Source organism: Pararge aegeria, chromosome 24 (genome assembly GCF_905163445.1).
Source record: "Pararge aegeria chromosome 24, ilParAegt1.1, whole genome shotgun sequence".
Classification (NCBI taxonomy): Eukaryota; Metazoa; Arthropoda; class Insecta; order Lepidoptera; family Nymphalidae; genus Pararge; species Pararge aegeria.
Genome location: NC_053203.1, coordinates 490880 through 513964, shown reverse-complemented (window position 1 = coordinate 513964; position 23085 = coordinate 490880). Strand labels below are relative to the sequence as shown.

Below are 23085 nucleotides of genomic sequence, written 5' to 3'. Positions count from 1 at the left end.
CACCTCGAACTAATAGCTAGGTCATGGAAGGATTTATTGCCCTTAAATTCATATCAGCGGGCAAAACTTTCCTGGCTGGTCCTTTACGTAATACTGAATCAGCCTTTGAGTTGGCATCAAATAACGGGAATAACTGTAGCAATGTGTTAGTGTTAAAAAAATAGACGATATCTAAAAATAAAACAAAAAAATATATACACGCAAAAGGTGGCCTTGTAGCACCCGTTTGTCTTATTCTTTTTTAAATCAGATTGTTATTCAAATAGGCATTGAGGCACTTTTGGCAAGGCACAATTATTTATGTTGCCGTAAAATGATAGTCGTTATGACTATCATTTTATACATTCATTTACCTTAAACAAGAGCTTTGAGAGTACCAAATAATAATAATAATAATAATAATAATAATAATAAGCCCCCTAAACAACCACACGTCCTGATTGACCATCTAATCTCGTGGGGGGCGGACACACGATGAGTAATTACTGGCGTGGCTAACGTGGCTCTGGAAACCCATTTAACATGGAGACGCGATCAAAAAGAAAACGTATTGGACCGCTACCCGGGGGCAATCGCCGGGGCGCACCTGGGGCTGACGCTGGGTGTCTCAGCATGCGAACCGTCAGCGGTGAGGAGCTGAACAGGCGGGCTCCTACCGACAAAAATACTACAGCCGAAGTCATTGACGATGATGACAGACTGACAGACAGGACAAGCACCCCTATAGAACCATACATCCCAAGCACTATATCATACACACCATCTTCACGCACATCGTCACCATCACTACCATCGTCCCCTCCTATAGCTATTTTAAATGCAAATCCATCCATACAGACCTTGAATGTTGCGCGGGAGGCAAGTACCTTCTTACCCGCGTCCACCAAGGCTGGGAAAGCAAGAGTTCGCATGAAATGGAGCAGAGAAGTAAACATATTCATCATGCGAAACTACCTATATATAACGAAATTAGAAACAGATTTGACCACCTACAGACAACGTTTACATGAACTCTTTAAAGAACAATACCCATCGATTATCGTTTCCGAACAAAGAATTTCAGATCAAAGAAGAGCCATAGTAAGAAATAAACTCCTACCTCAAGACATAATAGACCAACTTAAGATAGAGATACGTAGACAACTAGAAGAAGAATCGAAAAGTAATACAGACACTAACACTGCTGCACTAACACAAACCAGATCCCAGAATATTCAACAAATACAACCCTTACAACCTAATACACAACAGCAAACATACAATCAACTGCAACCATACTCACAAACATCACACACAGCTACACAAACTGAAACTATATTCTTGACGATAGAAAATGACGTTGAGCACTTAGATAACACAGATAGGAATACGATTTCAGAAAAATATGTACAAGAAATACTTAACAAATTCAAAACAGCGATCACACAATATTCTGGGATGGATCCAGCAGCTAGGCCAAAACTCCCTAAGCTGAAACACAGTCCTAACCTTTTTCGATTAGTAAATATCTTCAACGAAAGTATACTTTACCAGTTTATGTCCATCGATACACAATTAATAGATATACACACCGTTATATACTGCACAGCGTTAGTCATATCTGAAGAGCTCAATTTTAAAATCACAGAATACACTGAAAATTCTAGATCAAGACACAATAATAAACCACCATGGCAACAAAGATTAGAAAAAGACATTGAAAAATTAAGAGCAGACTGCGGTAGACTTACACAATACATTAACAATAACAGATCAAACAAAGTAGTTAAAAGAGTTGAAGCGATTTTTAAAAGCAATTTTATTCACACAAGACACGAAAATAGTAATACAAAACCTGAAGAATTCTTAGATACATTCAAACAAAAACTTGCCCTCAAGGTTCATAGGCTCAGAAGATACAAAAAAGCCCAACAACGCAAAAAAGATAACGCCATATTTGCTACAAATGAAAAAATGTTTTATAGGAACCTAAATAAACCACACACCGACAGAATATCAGATGAAAAAATTGAAACACCTACTATAGAACATTTAGAAAATTTTTGGTCTGGCATATGGGAACAACAAGTGGAACATAACAATGAAGCAGCTTGGATAACAGAAGAAGATTTTAAATGGAGAGGAATAGATGAAATGGAGTTTAAGGAGTTTACGGAATCTGATATCACAATTATTACAGCTAGATTACACAATTGGAAATCACCTGGAATAGATAAAATACACAATTTTTGGTACAAAAAGTTAACCTCACTACACAAAATTATAGCAAAAGTTTTTACTGATATTGTATTAGGACGTCAAAATATACCTGAATTTATTGCAACAGGAATAACATACATGCTACCTAAAACAAAGTACACAACACAACCTTCCCAATACAGACCAATTACATGCCTACCCACTATTTACAAAATTTTAACATCAGCAATCACAACTAAAATCAACTTGCACGTCAAACGCCACAATATAATAGCAGAAGAACAGAAAGGATGTAGGAGAGGCCACATGGGATGTAAGGAACAGTTAGTTATAGATTCAACTATTCATAAACATGCAACAGCAAAAAATAGAAACCTTCATTGTACCTATATAGATTACCAAAAAGCATTCGATAGTATCCCACATTCTTGGTTAATAAAACTTTTAGAAATTTATAAAGTTAATCCAAAAATAATCATTTTTTTGCGTAGTATCATGTCACATTGGAAAACTACATTACAGCTAAGTAACCGCCTCAATACACTTGTATCTCGACAAATATATATTAGGAAGGGTATCTACCAGGGTGACTCACTGAGCCCCTTGTGGTTTTGTCTTGCTCTAAATCCCTTGTCAGACCTGCTGCATAAGTGCCGGGCTGGATATAGCTTTAAACACAACTCCAAGGAAACCATTATTTCACATCTTATATACATGGATGACATCAAATTATATGCAAAATCCGAAAACGAAATGAAAAACCTAATAAATATAACTACAGAATTTAGTCAGGATATAAATATGCAATTTGGAATAGATAAGTGTAAGGCAGTACATATTATAAAAGGTAAAATAAAATCCGGTGATTATATAATTAACGAAAATGATACAATTTCCTCTATGGAAACAACAGATTTATATAAATATTTAGGTTACAAGCAACTGAAAGGAATCGACTATACAGCAGTCAAGCAAACACTTAATACAGAATATCGAAGGAGAATAAACGCTATTTGTAAAACACAACTATCAGGTAAGCATCTGATAAAAGCACTTAATACATTTGCCATACCAATTCTTACTTACTCATTCGGAGTAATCAAATGGTCTAAAACAGACATCGAACAAATAGAAAGGATTACACGCACTACACTAACAAAACACAACAACCATCATCCTAAATCGGCAGTTGAAAGACTCACGATCAAAAGGCAGAATGGAGGGAGAGGCCTCATTGACATTTATCACCTTTGGCAGAAACAAATATCTAGACTAAGAACATTCTTTCATTCAAAATCTCTCACTAGTGACATACATAAAGCTATTACTATAATGGATCTCAATTACACACCGCTAAACTTAAACGAAAAAATAGATACCCAGAACACAAGTATCACTGACCCGCAAAAACAAAAACTAGAAAACTGGAAAAAGAAAGTTGTTCATGGAAGGCATCGCCATGACTTAGAGCAACCCCATATAAACACAGTAGCCTCAAATAAGTGGTTAAAAATAGGAAACCTGTTTCCAGAAACCGAAGGATTCATTATAGCCATACAAGATCAAATCATCAATACCAAAAACTACAGGAAATATATCATCAAGGACTCTAACATTACAAGCGATAAATGCCGAAGATGCCACATTCAATCAGAAACCATTCAACACATTACAGGAGCATGCACAACACTCACTCAGACCGACTACACTCACAGACATAACCAAGTCGCCAACATCATTCATCAAAAACTGGCATTCAAGCACATGCTTACACAAAACACTAACACACCTTACTATAAATATACCCCTCAAACAATACTAGAAAATACCACATACAAACTTTATTATGATCGCGCTATTCTTACAGATAAGACCATACACTATAATAGACCAGATATAATTCTACAGGATAAATTAAGAAAAACCACTTACCTCATAGATATTGCAGTTCCTAATACCCATAATATACAGAAAACAGTAAGTGAAAAAATTTGCAAATACACTGAACTTAAAGAAGAAATTACGAGAATCTGGAAACAAGCCAAAGTGTATGTGGTACCTATTGTTATCTCTACTACAGGGGTTATTCCCAATAGTCTTCTACATAGCTTAAAAATAATAGGTCTGGAAGAATCTCTCTACATCGGTTTGCAAAAAGCTGCCATTTTAAATACGTGTAGAATAGTAAGAAAGTTTTTGCAGGTTGACGAAAGCATTGGTTTAACATAAAAACACACCACTGCATTTACTTGGTTAAGGCCCGTAAATGCAGTTAAAACCAGCCAAGAGCTGAGAAATACAAACACTTCCAAATAATAATAATAATTAGATTTATTGCATAAATACACGAAGATAATCAGATGTTACAAATTTAGCTTTTGTTGTTGAAACAGTGTATTACCATTAATTTGGTGTGCAACTTACAATCAAATTATATGAAATAAAAACATAAAAGGAAAACATTACAAAAGAAATTACAGCTACAATTTGGACGCAAAAATATTTAAATTAACAAAGTCATTCTTGAGTAATATACATAATATTGTTGATAATACATGCATACAAAAATTATCGAGAATAATAATATTAAGTAAAGTCAAAAAATTCATTAATTGAGTAAAAACACTTAAATAATAGCCACTCATGCAGTTTTCTCTTAAATAAAGGAAGATTCATTCCTTTTATGGAGTCTGGCAACTTGTTATATACTCGAATAGCCATACAAAATGCATTTTTTCTATATAGGGCTTTTTTAATCCTAGGTACAAGAAGACGATCCTTATGCCTTGGTTCGTTGTCAAAATGCTGGCCTCGAGTTTTAAAGTACTCGGGATACCTTTTCACAAACAGACAAACTTCTTTTATATAAATGCAAGGTAGAGGTAATATTTTTAATTCCTTGAATAAAGGTTTGCAGCTGTCCATAAAATGAGCCTTACTTATGGCACGAACGCATTTTTTTTGTACTTTGAAAATATTGTTTTAATAATATTAATCTACACGGAAACTTAGAATAAGTACGAAGCAAACCTGATTTTTTTTACTTATAGAAAGTTATATTTTGGGGATGGATAGAGAAATTCGTTTTCTATTTCATAATATGTTCTCACCATAAACCGTTTTTGCATAAGTCGACAAGAAATTTGGTTATGACCAACAAGACAATCAGCGCGTCCAAATTCGGAAGCTTGAATCTTACAAATTTAATGAATGCGATCACCGGCTTGGTAAGGACGTAAGTTGGAGTCGGAAATCGGAACAGTCTGTAGAGGGTTTTAAACGAACGGAAGCGAAGCTGGACGTTTTTCTTTTTCCGTTTTTATTGTACTGAAGGGCACAAAGCGCTTCCAAAAAGTTTAGGATATTTATTCGAGAATAACTCTGGGAGCTTCGGGGGAGTTTTTTGCTCTTTGTCCTTACGTGTGTAGTTTTGGCGGCTAATTTATTTGGATATGAAAACAAGGGTAGCGAAGTGTACTAAATTACTTTCTGAAATACGAATTACAATGGTTTCGTTTTAGGTTACTGTTACATTTTAACAGTAGTGTCAACAAAGAATGCGACTGCATTGCACGTGCGGAAATGCGGACGAGTCTCTCAGTGAACAGTGGAGCGAGCTGAGTAAGTCGGGAGTTTATTGTCTTGAGGACAACATGTGAACCAACTACTGTAGATCCAAAGTCCCTGAGATTTCCCAAAAGGATATGAAAGCTGAAGTGGTAGTTGGCATGTCTTGTCTGTTGCAGTATTAATTGCTATTTTTCAAACATTAAAATAAAGGTGGCTTTCCTATAGGAGGGATTTTGTTTGCTGTACACAAGCTGTTTAAGAGCAGATTGATAAATTTCACACGCCTTTAAGAATACTGTGCAGGACTCCCAGGTGAATGCCGCATGCAGTTATCTTCGTAAAACAAAGTAATATTTAATTGCTCAAAACGCACATAGCTCCTAAAAGTTAGAGTGAGAGCGCTAGAGGTCGTGCTCGGTTACCCAATGATAGAGAACTCTATGTTACAATAAGTAGGTAAACTAGAGACGAGCTCGTGTCACGTACCAGCGCCGCATCGGAAGGCCGCGGCGTATAATCGCCCAACTTTACAAGACAAGCTGCGTGTGCCAAGTAATGACAATTAAGCGCTTCCCGATGAAGCTATTAACCAACCGACCAGCTGATATATGACACACGATAATGCGTCGCCTCTAATAGCGATCTATTTCATAATAGTATGTTGTTAAGTGTGTGGACGCCTTGTTATTAACTCCGCAATCTATAGAGATGAACAATGTAAAGATATGGCCGATGTGGATAATGTTGGCTTCTTATTAAGTCATATATTTCATTATTCCAAGAGGCAATTTTGATGCAACGATTATATGCAAAATGTGTACAATGCAATAGCAATGAGTACCGATGGCGATAACTATATTCGTAAACTTAAATTCGAGAGTGGTGATAGCCTAGTGGATAAGGCTTCGGTTTCCTTTTCGGCCTGCATTTGTTCTCCGGCACGCGCATGTTACGAGCGTTTTCAATTTAGGAAATTAAATATCAGTGGTTTAACGGTGAAGGAAAACATCGTGAAGAAACTAGCATGCCTGAGAGTTCTCCATAACGTTCTCAAGTGCGCCTGAAGTCTACCAATGCACTACCATGTACAAATTATTTATTTATGTAATCTTTTGACAGCCGACTGGCGCAGTGGGCAGCGACCCTGCTCTCTGAGTTCATGGCCGTGGGTTCGATTCCCACAACTGAATATGTTTGCGTGATGAACATGAATGTCTTTTAGTGTCTGGGTATTTATCTGTATATTATAAGTATCTATGTATACCTATTATTCATAAAAATATTCATTAGTCATCTTAGTACCCCTAACACAAGCTACGCTTACTTTAAGGCTGGATGGCGATGTGTGTATATATTTATTAATTATATTTATTAATTTACGCATCATCAGTGCTATCTACGGACATATTTGCATTAGAGTTAGAATTGGACTTCAAGTCATTTGGATTCAGCAATACTTCGCATGACTTGCGAGGAACACGTCCAACATAAGCCCGTGTGTGCCCGTGTGTGTGCCTGTACACCGGCTACTGCTCGGCGGCAGAAATAAACATAGGCGGTAGTAGGTTCCTCCTGGGGCAAGGTTATTCCAGTCTGCTTTTTACTGCCGGGAAAACTGAGGTAAACTTACGCGTTTAGATACCAAAAAGACCTTAAGTTTCAAAAGTGCCTTCTTGAAGTTAATTTATTTTTAGCAGTGACAGGGCTCGTCTTCGGGTAAGTACTACCACCATGCCCTTTTCTGCCTCTAAGCGGCATTGTTGCAATGATGTGTTCCAGCCCAAAGGGCGTGGTTGTCGGTGTAATTAGTAGCACATGAGGCTTAACAACTTCGCCTCAGGTCGATGAACACAGCGCGGCACGTCGCAGGACGAGTTCTTTGCATGTCCTGCGACGTGTTGCTCTGTATATAAGCGATCGTTCTCCATTTAACATCAGGCAGGCCATCTGCTTGTTTTGTCAATTATAAATAATATTGTAGGCTACTTTAAACTGCAAAATCGCGGATAACTGCAAGTAGGTACTTCATAATACCAAATCGCTAAAACCGCACACAATAACCATATGATAATTTAACATTTACAGCGCACTGGGCATTGATTGCTCGCCCCGCAATGCGCGCCTGTCTTTATTGCAATTACGAGTAATGCCCGCGTCAATGAATTGTAATGATCCCATTAATTGAATTAATATCATCGCGTTTACGTCTTTTGTTGTTAATGGCCGCCGCGCGTACGCTGGTCGCTGCATACGATTCAATTAAATTTTTCATCCCCACTAATAAATTAGGGATATTCATCAAATCATTAAATTATTTTTTCATTGCTTTCACGCAGGTACACTTACAATAAAATTTGTGTTATAGAAACACGCATCGAAAATTATATTTTTTAATTTATAAATGTTGCTAACACTATCATCTCACTACCATGTTTCAATATATTAAGCAATAAGTGGATAAACAATTGACTTACTAGAAATAGCATTGATTTAATATGTTACTAAATAGTGACAACTGCGTCTTATCTGCGAAAGGTACAAAAGCGAAAAATAGGTTTAATACATGGTCCCATAGATAATTTTGGACCTACCAGTGGCTAAGTTATAATAAAGTGTTAAAAAATAAACATTTATTACAGCGAGGCTACTTCACAATTGATCATTTCTAATGACAAGGTCTCTCACAAAAAAGAATAGTAATTGTACAACTGATGATGTTGAAAAAGAGTAACTGCTGAGATTCTTGAAGGCTACTTTTCAGTAGAAGGTTGTATGGAAATAAAGTTTCATAAATTTAATTCAAAAAAGTTCAAAATAAATTTCTATTTCAGAAAAATAAAATTAATTAATTAATAATGTTATGAACATAATGCTCGATTTACAACTTAATGTACGCCGCCAATCGGCCGACCTGAATTCTATTGCCACCACTCGCATCTTCTCGCGGATGTACTACTAAGGAATACAACGGCGAGCAGCGTCCTCAGTGCAACTACTACCGTCAACTGTGAGCACCATCCCGTCTGTCCAGCGTGGTGATTATCGATAAGCCCTCCTGTTGAGAGAAGAGGCCTTTGGACCTGCAGTAGAATGTTACAAGCGTTATAGGATTGTGTGCGTCGCCAAGTCAACAGTCGATATGATACGGCATTAGATTTACGACAAATTAAAAACCCAAAATATAAAATGCCCTACATGGGAAACATTGCAAACGGAATATCGCTGTCATCGGACATTCGTTTAGGAAATCGTGTAGAGTCGCCACAATCGTGACGACGGTCCGGACTGGTCGCGCGATGTCGCCCGATTTATTGGCGCTTTTAAATATTTCACGAGTACTGACTACAGAAACACAACACTTGCCATCTGCAATTCGTAATAGACTAATTTGCAAAGGGACAAAGCCAGCCAGCGTACAATAAATTACACACCACAATAAATTATATTTTGTGATAAAAAAAAAAAAATCGGCTAAGTTTGTTGAAGGCTTCTTCTTAGACCAGGGCGCGTTTGGATCCTTCGTAGCTATAGTCTAAAGTTAACGAAAAGTGAGTTGTTGGCGATAACTAATATCGCCAACAACTCACTTTTTTGTCATATTTTACATGTAATGTACGCATCAAAAGTGCCGTCTATGTGCCTATTTGAATAAAGAAATATTTGACTTTGACTTACACCAGCATCAATAGCCTATAAAAGCCCACTGCTGGACTAAAGGCACACAATAATTGCCACGCTGGACAAAGATGTAGTAGCACAGAGGACGCTGCTACCTGTTCTTCTATATATTCACTAAGTGGCCTCATATAACACCTGCGAAACGAGAAGGAGTGGTGACAACGTGATGACAACTGTATGCTGATCTGCGGCCACCACTCAGTACAAATTATTTTGGAGTTATGTATTTTTGGATTTAGTTATTGCTTTTGATATAGCTAAGCCTAGACATACAAAGAGTTAGTAGCGCCGTATACCCATATTGAGGAAATTGTGAAAAATTATGTAACTCACCATTTTGTATTCTACTAATGAAGCCTTTTTATTACATACCCATATTCGGGGAAATGTAAAAAAATACTCTTCGACCGATTTTCATAAAGTAATTTGTTATAAAATAATACACAACTTCACTTGAATGAATAAGCAATTTTATGTAGCCTACCTTCATAAAATTACACCTATTACACATATATAGATGTTAGGCAAAAAAACTACCAAGTTTTTTGCCCAACCCGAGATTCGTACCCAGGACCTGGTGATCAATAAATGCAAACGGACACTAGACCGACGAGGAAGAGGCATGGGAGTAGAACATCGTTATTACGGACTTCAAAAAAATATCTATTTGTATAAAACAAGCAACGGCCAGCCTAAATGCAATGTATTGTGTGTTTTTTGCTGTCGCTACATGACGTCCGAGGAGGAAATTGGATTTTTTGATAAAATTGGCGATCCGCGGCGGCGGGCTGCCGGCTGAGATATCTGCGAGCCGGACGAGTCTGTGCGCTAAATTAAACCACGCTGAGCTATGAAACAGTTGTCGGGGCTTCAGTTAAACGGTTCAGAAATCAACCGAGTAGCTCTTACTTATTTTGGAACCCCCGACGCAAGAACGTGTATGTGTGTGTGCATGTGTGTGCGTATGTGGCAACATAGCTCCCGAACGACTGACCCGATTTAAATTTTGTTTCTTTTGTTTAAAAAATGAATTATTCGGGAGTGTTTTTTGCTCTTTGATGAAAATAGGTCCAAGATAGACTACTTCCTCAATAAGGGTATCAAATAAAATAGTTTTATTAGTAGATTACTAGATACTGTTTTTATTATTTTGTGTTAGAGGTTTAAAATTTGTATTTCTTTTTATGTTTAAATATATTAGATGTATCGTTTGTGTCAAAGATTAACTTTCACTTGACTAGTGATCAATTAATCTAATATGTAGGTACTAATTTAATATACCAACTTGAAATTCTATAAATGCAAAAATATTGTTTTTGTCCTACGTTCACGCCCTACCTAGGCAACCAAATGGCGTTAAATAACATACCCAGGGTACTTTTTGTTCCAAGAAAACAAACATGTTACACGGGAAACGTTGTAGGAAGATCGCGGACAACAGCCAGTTAATTAATTAATTTTAATCTAGCATTTAAAATTAATTTATTAACTTTATCTAAGTTTTAGCTATATTTTGTAGACTTGCGTCTACTTTCTGTTATAGTTTATTTGAACGTCATTAAATAACAATGAAGAACAATATAAGCGCCATTTCTGAAACACCGTTTCAATTTTTTTTTATAGTAATAATTGGGCTGACCGACCAAGCAGACGGCCTGGTGGTAAGTGAAAACCTTAGCCTGTACACAGAGCAACTCTGCGCAGGGCATGTGAGAAACACGTCCTACAACGTGCCACCCTGCGGCCGCCTCTAGCTCTATCAAGTATATACAAGTATGATAAAGCTTATTTGGATGTCATTTAAGTATTGTTAGGATTCAAATTTAAATAGCATTATAATTTCCACTTCTTTGTTATTTTTTTAATTTAATCTTATTTTTGAACGAGACGATCGGTTGTCATTCTCCGATTGGTTAACGCCGGTAGACGCATAACGGCGGGAACCAATCAAATTGCTTGGATTCTACCTGGATGCTATGAGTTTTGGCGGGAAATTGGGTTTTCTTCTTGGCGGGTTGGATCGTTCTTTTAGAGAGTTATGGAGTGAATTGCGAGTTTGTAAAACGATAAGTTTATATCGTCATAGTTTATAAATTAATTTAATATAGTGATATTTGTATGGTATGTTTATTTGCATCTTTTCGTGGCCTCATCGCTATCCTACTAAAGTTATAATAGTACAGATATTTAATAACAAACAAGAAGAACATAATTCCCATTCCTGAAACACAAGTTTTAAAATCAAATGAAGTCGCACAGTCGCTTTAATATCAAAGCTCCCTGTAACACGTTTCATGAACGCAAACATGAAAGCAATGTAAATAAATAATAAAGATGGCGGCCGGCGGGCTAAATGTTGACGACGAACAATATTTGTGAGGGCATTTAAAATGGACGCCTTTGAATGGACGGGCCGGCGACCATAATCGTTTGTACTCTTATTATAAATGCGTAAGTATGTTTGCTGGATAGGTTTCACAAATCAACGTTTATATTTGTGACATGATTAGTTAATTAGAGATACCTACAATGAGTATTTAAGATATTAGGGATCCAAAATACAAATTCAAAATTCATTTATTTCAAGTAGGCCTACTTTATAATCACTTTTGAAACGTCAAGAATTTTGTTGACGTTTGAAATGTTATTTTCAAACGTTATCACCATCACATAGTAAAGTAATATTAAAGCTATGAAGTAAGAGCAATTCACACCCAAGCTTTTTTATCGCTTAAGTAATCCTTAACATTATAATAGGACTTCTCTGTAAGCTTACATTTAATAAAAACTTTGAACTTATTGAGAGACATCTCAAGGATTTCATCCGGTAATTTGTTATAAAATAATATACAATTGCCCTTGAATGAATTCGCAATTTTATGTAGCCTAGTAAACTGTAAAGCGAGTTTATTTTTGCGTCTAATATTTATATTGTTACAGTCCATTTTCTTTCTCATTTCTTAATTGTTCCACCAACCACAATTATTATGTTGGTGGTCTTGTAATAATAGCAGATAGATAAGGACTACTAGTCACCCAGGTTGTGAAATCTAAATTTGTTTTTAGGGCGTAAAGAATACGGTCAGACAACTTGATGGTATTAAAGCAAATAATTCTTCAGAACACTTTTCATTGTAAACTCGATAGAGCACACAAAGGGAGCTAACGTCTCTTCGATGCTCCCGGGACTCTTAAGGTGCCTCAATGTGGGATTGTCCACAAGTGCAAATTGGTAACGGTTGAAAGTCTAACGAACTGAATACGAGTAGTTTGCTTTTGTCCGTTACTGGCTTCTGTCCTCCATTTCCAAAGATATAGATCTACACTATTTAAACAACACCAACTAGACGATACAGCCTTTCTCTTTACCATGATCATAACTTAAACCAATTGATCTCCACTACTTGATATGACTTTTAAAGGTCGCACACAATTCAAACATTAATTTATGCATTAAAAATTTTTAAAGCAGCTATTCAAACAAGGTACCTATTCCATTATATTTTTCTGCGGTATGAAATTGCCGCATTCGATTTTACTCGAACCTCTTACACTCGATATAGGATGCTTCTTATAAACCAAACTATTAATTTTATTTTTATTCCTTACCAATTAAATATAATTATTGATTCAATTTCCGTTAAACGTTATAGATTTGTAACACTGACAGCATCTTTTAAATGTCAGAACGTAAACTGCATAACTCCTCCGACATAACGCCCTATTTCCATGTACTTCCATGTTCGCTAATGGACATGTTTAAATGTTTCGTTTTCTTACTCACCCATCTATAAACCTATCTCTATAAATTTAAGCTTTCTACTGGGACTGAAACATAAATAAAGCTAGATATATACACGGTGTTATTTTTACTGTCGAAGTTGGTTATGCGGACAAAATACTATTTCTCGTTTGCAATTAAAACAGAAGGGACTTTTATAATTAAAATTTATCTTGACTATTATCTGTGCAATAACCATTCCTATAATGCACACTTGCAATTTCAAAGAACATCTTTCTGCACCGCAGCACCGTAATAGCAACTTTACTGCACAGATTTATGGAACACACTTTTTTATTTTCAATACATTGAGCGGGTAATATGGATGATTCAAAGACAATGTTGCCACTGTATTTACCACGGATCTACGATTGGAAAACGTTTCTTATTTTTAATGCAATAGAGAATAGAATTGAACATCTGCGTTGTCTTTGTAGGAAAGATGTCGGTTTATCCAAGATTAAAACTGTAATGTGCATTCTCACTGCAATTAACAATAAGGATACTTTATTGCCGGCCGGTTTATTGTACCGTGTCGCGGCAGATCAGAATACAGTTGACACTACCCCTCCTTCTCCTGCGGGTGTTGTCGTACGAGGCGGCTCTGTCTGTGTGTAGTGACTCTACTACCGGTTCGGAAGGCAGATTCTACCGAGAAGAAGCCGGCAAGAAACTCAGTAGTCGCTGTTTATCATTTTTCTATCTTGTGAGAGATGAAAGCGGAGCCGGATGCTTCCAAGCAACCTTGTCATTAAGAAATTCATCAATTGTATAATAACCTCGGTGTAATAAATGTGTTTTAACACATTCTTTAAACTTATGCATTGGTAGGTCCAAAATTACCTTACGAATCATATTATAAAAGCGTATACTCAATCCCACAAATGTCTTAGAAGAACAACATATTAGTCTTTATAAACAAAAAGTTGAAAGAAACAGTCGACTTTCAAGAAATGGTCATAAATTAGTGACATCTGCATATCGTCTGCGAAAGGTGCAGAAGTCATTTGTGGGATTGAATATAATGGAATTCGGGCATCATAGCATCTTCTGCGATCACCAACCCGTTTGCCCAGCGTGGTTATATAGGTAAACCCTATATCACCACGTTTATATAAACCCTATTGGCAAACCCTCTGGTGGGGAGAACCTTTAGTCCAGCAGTAGACTAAAGGGCTATTGATAATACCACTTCAACGAGAGGCATGGTAGCCTGCCAGCGGTACGTGCTGTGATTTTCATGCCATCGTTGTGCTACTTCCTAGCTAAGTCATGAGTGCGGTCGTATGAATGGAAAGTCCCTGGTTTGATCCTCGGCAGGAACAATTTGAAACTTTTTAATTTCTGTATTTTCTCTGGTCAGGTCTTGTTAGGGCTTCAGCCGTGGCTAACCACCGACAAAGTCGTGCTGCAAATGGATAAAGCATTCCCCGGTACAGATCGTGTATGATGGGTTCAATTTAGCCACGGCTAAAACCTAAATTTCCAAATTACTCTGTTACGGCGCTACGGTGCTATGGTGCTACGGTGCTGAAAGACGGTTACACAAATCCTGTACGTTTTAGTTGATATTAAATTATATTATATTTTGGTAAATATATCTCACGCCAATATCTAAACAGGAAACAAATTATAGTATACTCCTAATTTGTTTCCTGTATAAAAGACTTAAAAGTACACTTAGCATAGCTTAAGCATTTACTACTGGAAAATTCTTAAGCTGTGCGTCTACATTTATCTTTTGGAATATTTAAAACTAGCGGATACCGGTGACTTCATTTATGATTTCCTATAAGTGAGAAGTGTTTTGCACGTTTTAGCAAAAGATCATCCATAATAACTTTAAAATATGTCTTAATTAATTGGTGTAAAAGAAAAAATTTGCCTACCTATTTACCAGAAACTATAAAGGTATTTATTTTACTAAGAATCAATTTAATTATATAAAATTCACATTGTAAACAGAGCATTCAATTCACCGTATTCTACTCAGTAAATTGGCTTTAATGTTTTCGAGATGAAAGATCGACATAATATGCTATCGCGGACTTCTTTTAAGGAGTGTCTAAGAATAACAATCAAACCATACATTATTTTCATTCTACTATAACGATTTATGCAGCCCACGTCAAGATAGTTTTGCGACTAACTAGAAACTTATTATTTATTTTGGCCAATTTATACAATGTCTTTTAAATTATAGCCCATAAATAAAAAAAACAACCAACAAAGTAACCTTGTGTTACGGGTACTAAGATGACTGATGAATATTTTTGTGAATAACATACATAAATACTTATAATATACAGACAAACACCCAGACACTGAAAAACATTCTTGATAATTACACAAACATGTTCCGGTTGTGGGAATCGAACCCACAGCCAGGGACTCAGAAAGCAGGGTCGCTGCCCAATGCGCCAGTCTGCCGTGCAGCTCATACGTAATTCTGATGAACCCATATTGCTGTAAAGTTTTATTAAAATCTGTATTTTTTGCGTTAGAGAGTAACAAACATCCAATCATCCTTACAAACTTTCGCATTTATAATATAATAATAATAATATGTGTAGTAGGATTCAAATACGAATGATTATCACTGACAGAAAGACACTTTCTTGGGAAGATATCACTGTGTTTGGCAGATCCATTAGATACAGAACAAGGGAAACTACAGAGAGGCCATTAGGCTGAATCGGAGAGTTGTGACAAGGTGTCAATAATACATTAGCTGATGAACAACTGACTGAGTCGACGACCATCAGATATTATCACAACAATGTTTCTTGTTTTTCTTTTGGTAGTCACCATATGGTGACACTAATTATGTCCTTGTTATCAGAGTTATAAAAAACTAAAGGCTAGGCATTGTAAGAGTTTTGAAAAGCCTATCCTCAAGTATTTATAACTCGTTCTGGAGATATTCTTCATTTTCTATCATCGCCGGCCATATATTACAATATAATTGGTGGAGTACTGATGTACTGTCAATATGATCGCACATTTAAAACAAAGAGTGGTTATGCCAGTCAATTGACAGCACATCAGGTACGCTCATAATAGCTAGAAGGAGTCGCTGTGGTCGGATACGGCCAGGAGGGCATATATACCCTGTGCATACCTTATACATACGGCATACCGTATATGCACGCCACTAGTACTAGGCCTTTCGATAATACCGGAAACACAAAACATTGCTGTGACTTCTACTCAATGTGCGAGTACATATGTTACTGCTAATATCACTTGTTATATAATGAGGTCTTATTAAGAGTTTTACATTTGTTGGTTTCACGACTATGAGGTATAGTTATATCAGTGGAAATAAATCAAATGGCTAACGCACGTAATTCTGTTGGTAGCCCCAATGAAATCAATACGTCTTAAAATTTACAGTTTTCAAGTGATGGGTACGAAGAGTGCAATAAGCGCGCTAAGATTGGCCCTTAGCGTTTATGATTTACGACAATACGGCCAGTGGCCAAGCACCTTTTAACACCAAATTGTTTACGACGAAAACTATCAGCTTTAAAACATTTTAAAACGGAATTTGAATTGAAATGGCGTCCTCCCGCTCCGGGCCGCGCAAAACGAGCAAAAGAAGCCTTGAGTCGTTTTTAATTTATTGTCAATTATTTTATGAACGTAACCATTTCGATAATGCATACTTGCAATTTATCGAAATATTTCGTTTCCAACGCGAGCGCTGCGAAGAGAACTCAATTACAAAGAAGCCATGGTTCAAAATTACTTATTGCAGGGTATTTATTACGTATTCTGGATGATTCATAGAGAAAGGCGCTTAATCATCGTCAGTTATTGAAGTTTCTGCGTTATTTTTATGAATTTAAAGTTCAATTTAAATTTTTAGTCATGTATTTTGTGTAAAAGAATGTTTGTCTGAGGATTAAAGAGATGTTAATTGTTTTAAAACGGATTGCATTTAAGGATGATTGCGAAAGAGGGTTTTCCTATCTCTCTTTACACACCCTAATTGGATTTCTTTCAGGTTTAATACTTTTCCATTTTCCAATATCATAATTGAGATGGTTAAAATAAAAAGGGTTTTAGTAACGACTTCATAAAAAGTAGTTAAGAATAGGTATCGTTAGAGCCAGCGAACTTTTATTGAAATAAGTTAGTATTAATTTTCTGTTAGGCCAAACTAGACTTTAGAAGGCTTTGCCCTGAATGACTGACAACTTTCAGCCGAAACGACTAAACGCAAATTTTGAGAGGATATTCATTAACGATCTCCCTGGCGCAACGGTTAACGCTGTGAATTTAGTATGAGGTCCCGGGATCGATTCCCGGCAGCGGGAATGTGGAAAATTATAATTATATTTGAATTTTTCTGGTCTGGCCTGGTTGTAGGCTTCAGTCATCGCTAGTAACTAGACTACTCTACCACACTGACAAAGACCGTGCCGTTAAGCGATTTAGTGTTCCGGTGCGATGTCGCGTAGAAACCGATTAGGGATATGACTACCAAACTTCGTAACAGGTTAGCCCGCTACAATCTTAGACTGCATACATAGCACCAGGTGAGATTTTAGTGAAAGGCTAAGTTGTAGTGGAATTTTAAAAAGACCTAGAGCTGTACGTAGTTAGCTATTTTAACTCCACCACTTGGGTAAGAAAGTGTGTATGAACCTCTGACATTTTGCAAGTTATTGTGATTTAGATTTTCGGTTAGAAAAAGAACGAAAAGTTTCACAGTTTTTAAAAATAAAACCACAAAACATATGGGATGAAATTTTTTATGAGAATTCTTTATTTTTCAATTTACATCTTCGAAAGTGTCTTTGGTAATTCGCCTTACGGTTTAAAAATAAGGAAGTACAAGATAATAACTAAATGTCTAAGTTTTCTTCTATAAAATTAAGCAGCTTTTAATGAAAAAAGTGACTGTTTTAAACTTTATTAAATTAAAACTTTTGACTTTAACTCAGATCAACACGTACAGCCCGCATGAAGTTATTGCTAATTTTACATAAATACAAGGTCTTTCAGTAGTTTATTAATTAGCTCGTTAGCTTGTTTTACTATTTCTGAAATAACTCCCCAATTAAGTTACGCTCAAAGCCCCGAATGTAAGTTAAGAGGCTTAGCTTTGACATCTACGGGTGAGTCATATTACAAATGCAAGTATGAGTTTGATTGTTACGTTTTCATTCTTAAACTACGAGTTATAGATGTTTAACAAATTTTGCATACACGTTGTCAGGAATACAGAAAAGGACATGGCGTGCAACAATAACTTTGGAAAAAGGACTATAGTAGCAGTGGCGTGCATAGCCCTTGGACCCAGGGTATGCACAAGGTGTTCAGCACAAACATAAAGTAAAATTTATATTTTAGATATGTCGGTTTATAATCAAATTACTTTACGAAAGTTATATTTTTGATTGATTTAATACTATCGTCTATCTACTGCTAATTGAATAAAAGTACATACCCTGATTTACGTCACAAAATTATGACACACCATTCGGCAGTATTTTCTAAGCACACTGAAGATGATAATATTTTTTTCCAACATGTTTTTAGCGTCTTGATGAAAATTATTAATATCACAATATCCTTTATCATTTCAAACTTTACGTATATTGGACAATAAAACAAAAGGAAAGCAAAATAATCGATTGGTGTGTACAAAGCCGCTTAGTCAAGAATAGTTTTCGTAATATTTATTATTACACATACGTTTTACTTTATCACCTTTTTTTGTGGATATTTGTAACATTGGTACACACCTTCCTTTGCGAATGATTTCTAATTTTACGATAAAGGGATAGAAATTAAAGTTGTCTCTAAGTACTTTTTCCAGGCACACTGAACCCAAACAAAGACCGCACGAATATGATTCATTATAAAATGAATGAATAAACTATAAAATAACGTTAACACATTAAACTATCACTACTCAAACTTTTATAAGTTGCTGAATTTATGCACTTTAACCGTTTATTTATCACCAACGCCATAGAGCATTGTTCGAAGGTAAACAATAATGGCGATTGAATATGCTAATGATAATATTGCAATCGAAATTAGTCAAAATATGTCTTTAATTTTTTTGTAAGTATGGGTACGAACGCTATTTTATTTTGATATGTCAACAATAAATAGAAACAATATTTATTGTTAACTTTCTCACTTTCCAATTATTCCTGGAATACTTTTCATAAAAAAATCAAACACGTAATTGATTATCCACTTCCGTAAGCAGTGCTTATAGACACCCATACATAGAGAATTTATGAATGAAACTGTTCACACAAGACCGATGCTAATCTTGTAAGTACAAGCGCACGATTATAACATTACACGACACACACTACTAACTTGCACGCACACATCTAGCAGAACGATTCTTTCTTTGGGCGTGCTTATTTTATTTGATATTTCTATGCAACAGTAGATGGCGTCATATGTCGAGTGATTCATAATAATTGATTTACCCTGCAATCGATAACATGAGATTTAAATGATAATATAGGTATTTTTACGTGTTTTAAAAGGTAAATGTTTAGCATTTACGGTTAAAAATTAAAATACGAAGTAGAAAATTTTATTTTATAAGCTATACCTACGCCTCGCGCGCGCTGGTTGCGCTGTCGCCTGTCTAGCGACAATTGACCTAGAAGTTTGGCCGCTCATTACTAGATGGCGCTTTCATATATTTTTTACTTAGTGTTTTTTTAATTACAAAACTTTAATGGTCCTATCTGAAGGTTCTTTAAGACCCTGAGGGTAGGGTATGCACTGCTTATTTGCATATATGCAATGCACGCCACTGTATAGTAGTATGCTTGACAATCCTACACAATGGGTTTTCGGTTTAAAGATATTTATTTCTAAAAAGAACATACTGCTCACTTAAAAGAGATGATAGGTTTACAATTAAGTCTTAAAATCTACACAGAACGCATGCAAACATCATATTATTTCTAACAGTATTTCTGTGGTGAAGTTACAATTAGGAGTTCTAGATATAGTGAATGACTAACTTATCAATATTTTCTAAGATATAATCCCTTAGCTGAATTTTAAAAATGTCAATGTTATAACATTATTTTATGGAGTTTGGTAATTTACTGTAAAAATTTTATCAAAGCTGAAGCTAAACTTTGTAAAAATAGTCGAGTCGATAGCTTATACACTAGGTTTTAGTCGCAGTAGAGACTTTAGTGGCAGAGCTCGACCGGAAGTTCTGCCGCCATGCTTATTTCTGTCGTCAAGAAGCATTTCTATGTATCCGGTCAGAAGGGCGCGGTTGCCGGTAAAGACAGGCACATGAGGGTAACACCTACGCCTAATACCGACGTTTACATGGTTGCACTTTGTAGGACGTATTTTTTGCATACCCTATGAAGAAATTTGTTGTATTTATAACATATGTACCTTTAATTTGTGCATGTAAACTAATTGAATTGAAGTGTTGCATTGTTGAAAGGCGACAGTTTTCCACTTAGCATTAGGGCTATCTACTGGGTCTGCCGATACACAACATACGATGCTGCTTAGCGGCATAAGAAAGCGTGGAGTACTTGCTGTGACGAGCTCTGTCACAAACAGCTCTACTGCTACTTCAAACTACTACCCGTTCCACATATCGCACTTTATAATTTGAGTAAACTTTGCTCAGGGGGTTCCGAATATCTAAGAGTACTTAGTAAGGTCTGCGAGGGCCAAGAGCTTTGCAACTCTGAGCCGAATGAACTCGGTACTAATGAGCAACTAGTCAACTCAATGGCCAATAGTCAATGCTCCGACATTCAAGTCTTAATTACGCCTTTTCATGGCATTCCGTGGAGCGGGCGCGGTCGCTGGCATGCCGGCGCGGTCGGTGGCATGCCGGCGCCGCCACCTGTGGCATGCCAGCTACTTGGCTAATTAATACTTGCGGTCAACAACTGGCGGATTTAGCCATACCTGTATTGAGGCCACCCTCCGGAAATACTAATAATCTGAAATCAATTTCTGTTAGTTGTATAAAGTTATTTCTACTTAACATTCGTTGGACAAGCGCCGATAGCGCATTGGGTAGGAGCCCGTCTTCACTTTCGGGGGTCAGAGCTCGAATCCCATCTCGCAACTCTCAACTTTACTAATTTCTGAGCGTTTTAAATAATTAAAATATCAGTTTCTTCAACGGTTAAGGAAAACGTCGTGAGGAAACCTGCATGCCTGAGAGTTACTCAAAGGTAACACAGTCCAGTCCAGTCCAGTGTGTACAGTCCACCAATACACTACTACGCTACCAATAATGACAAGGGTTTAGGCGCTGGCCAGATTGGTGAACTTCACATGCCTTCGAAATAAATATTGAGAACTCTCAGGCATGCAGGTTTTCCCAAAGCAAGTAATATTTTATTTGCTTAAATTGAAAAAGCACGTAATTCCAAACAGCTAGACTGGGTCCCCCCGACAGAGAAGCCAAAGCCTTGTAACGGTTAAGCAACAATAAATGCGCGCAGAAAAGTTTTCGCATTATGCAAGGATTAGCGCACATTGGACTCACTCCAGCCACGTGCGGCCGATACATCAGCGCAAGATGGCGGATGTATTCCCACTTTCCGGACCAGTGATGAGTTATGGGGGAAGTGTGCGCGGTAATGGACAGAAGATGTGCTATGGCATCTGCAGACATTCCTCACCACCTCCGACTTGAGCCGCCACACATTTCCAGTTCCGTGTCATATTTCAATCTTCAGATAACTTAACTGAGGAATTAAGACAGATACAAACAATTTAAACATGAAGGTTAGTACCACATAAAGGTATTTTATAAATAAATATACACCGATAATACACACATCGCCATCTAGCCCTGAAGTAAGCGTAGCTTATGTTATGGGTATGAAGATGACTAATGCATATTTTAAAAAATTATATTTTATATCCTGTTGTGGCAATCGAATCCACGGCCTTGGACTCAGAAAGCAGGGTCGCCCACTGCACCAATCGGCTTTTTTATTAACATAAAGGTATTTTAATGACTCTAAAATATCATCGGTTTATACAAGCCCTGCCCAGTAGTGTAATGATCTAGTCGGTCTTTTTTAGTTTCGGGTTTGGATTTGGGGTTGTTAATTTGTAGTAGGAAACTCTGCCCGAATATAGAACAATTGTAAAAGTAAAAATGGGTATTATTGAAGTCCCCGCGTACGACAACAGCATCTCTAGTGCTGTATACGAGCGGCGAGCAATTAAAATCTGTTGACCCGCTTGCTTGTTCGCCCGATACTTAAACAAAATGAATGAATGAATGAATCGAAATAATACTACAAAGGCTTTAGAAGTATATTATTTACCCTCGCTGTCTTTATCTAACCGAAGCGCTTATTCCTTGGTTCTTGAGTAAACCATTGCCAACATTTTACTGAAACAAATCCGATACAGCCCTAATGCCACACGCAAAAAGAAATGAAGAGACTCGAATCGAAGGTACTATGCACGTGTCGGTCTTTTATCTTCAATTATCTTGAATGGAAAAATAAATATGCTTCTTTTGATTTGATATTTTTACAGGGTGTCTCCGTATGAAATATACTTACGCACCCTTCAAAAGATTTCGTAATTCCATTACACGTTGTATAAGAATATCACAACCCAACTTACATTTTACTCGTAGCCAATCTAAAAAATAAGAAGAAGCAGCCGAATAGGTATCTCATAACACAACTAATGTCAGATAAGCAGCGAAAGAAGGTGTAATTTATTTTCCACGTCGCGATAACGTCGGAGCGTATTGGAACATGTCCAGCCGGCGCGATAGCCCGACAGCGGGCCAACATGTCGCGAGAACGCACTCACGTCATAAACTTGGATATATAAGAAGCGACAACTTA

The 23085-nt window shown here is 36.7% G+C and overlaps 1 protein-coding gene across 1 annotated transcript in view; it reads left to right on the top strand.

Annotated features, from left to right (window-relative positions):
- Positions 1-522: 522 nt before the first annotated feature.
- LOC120634621 overlaps positions 523-23085 on the top strand; it is a 66706-nt gene continuing 44143 nt past the window's right edge. Inside the window, exon 1 of the mRNA XM_039905355.1 lies at positions 523-2849. Within this exon, the coding sequence (XP_039761289.1) occupies positions 523-2849 (2327 nt within the window). The remainder of the gene's footprint in view (positions 2850-23085) is intronic.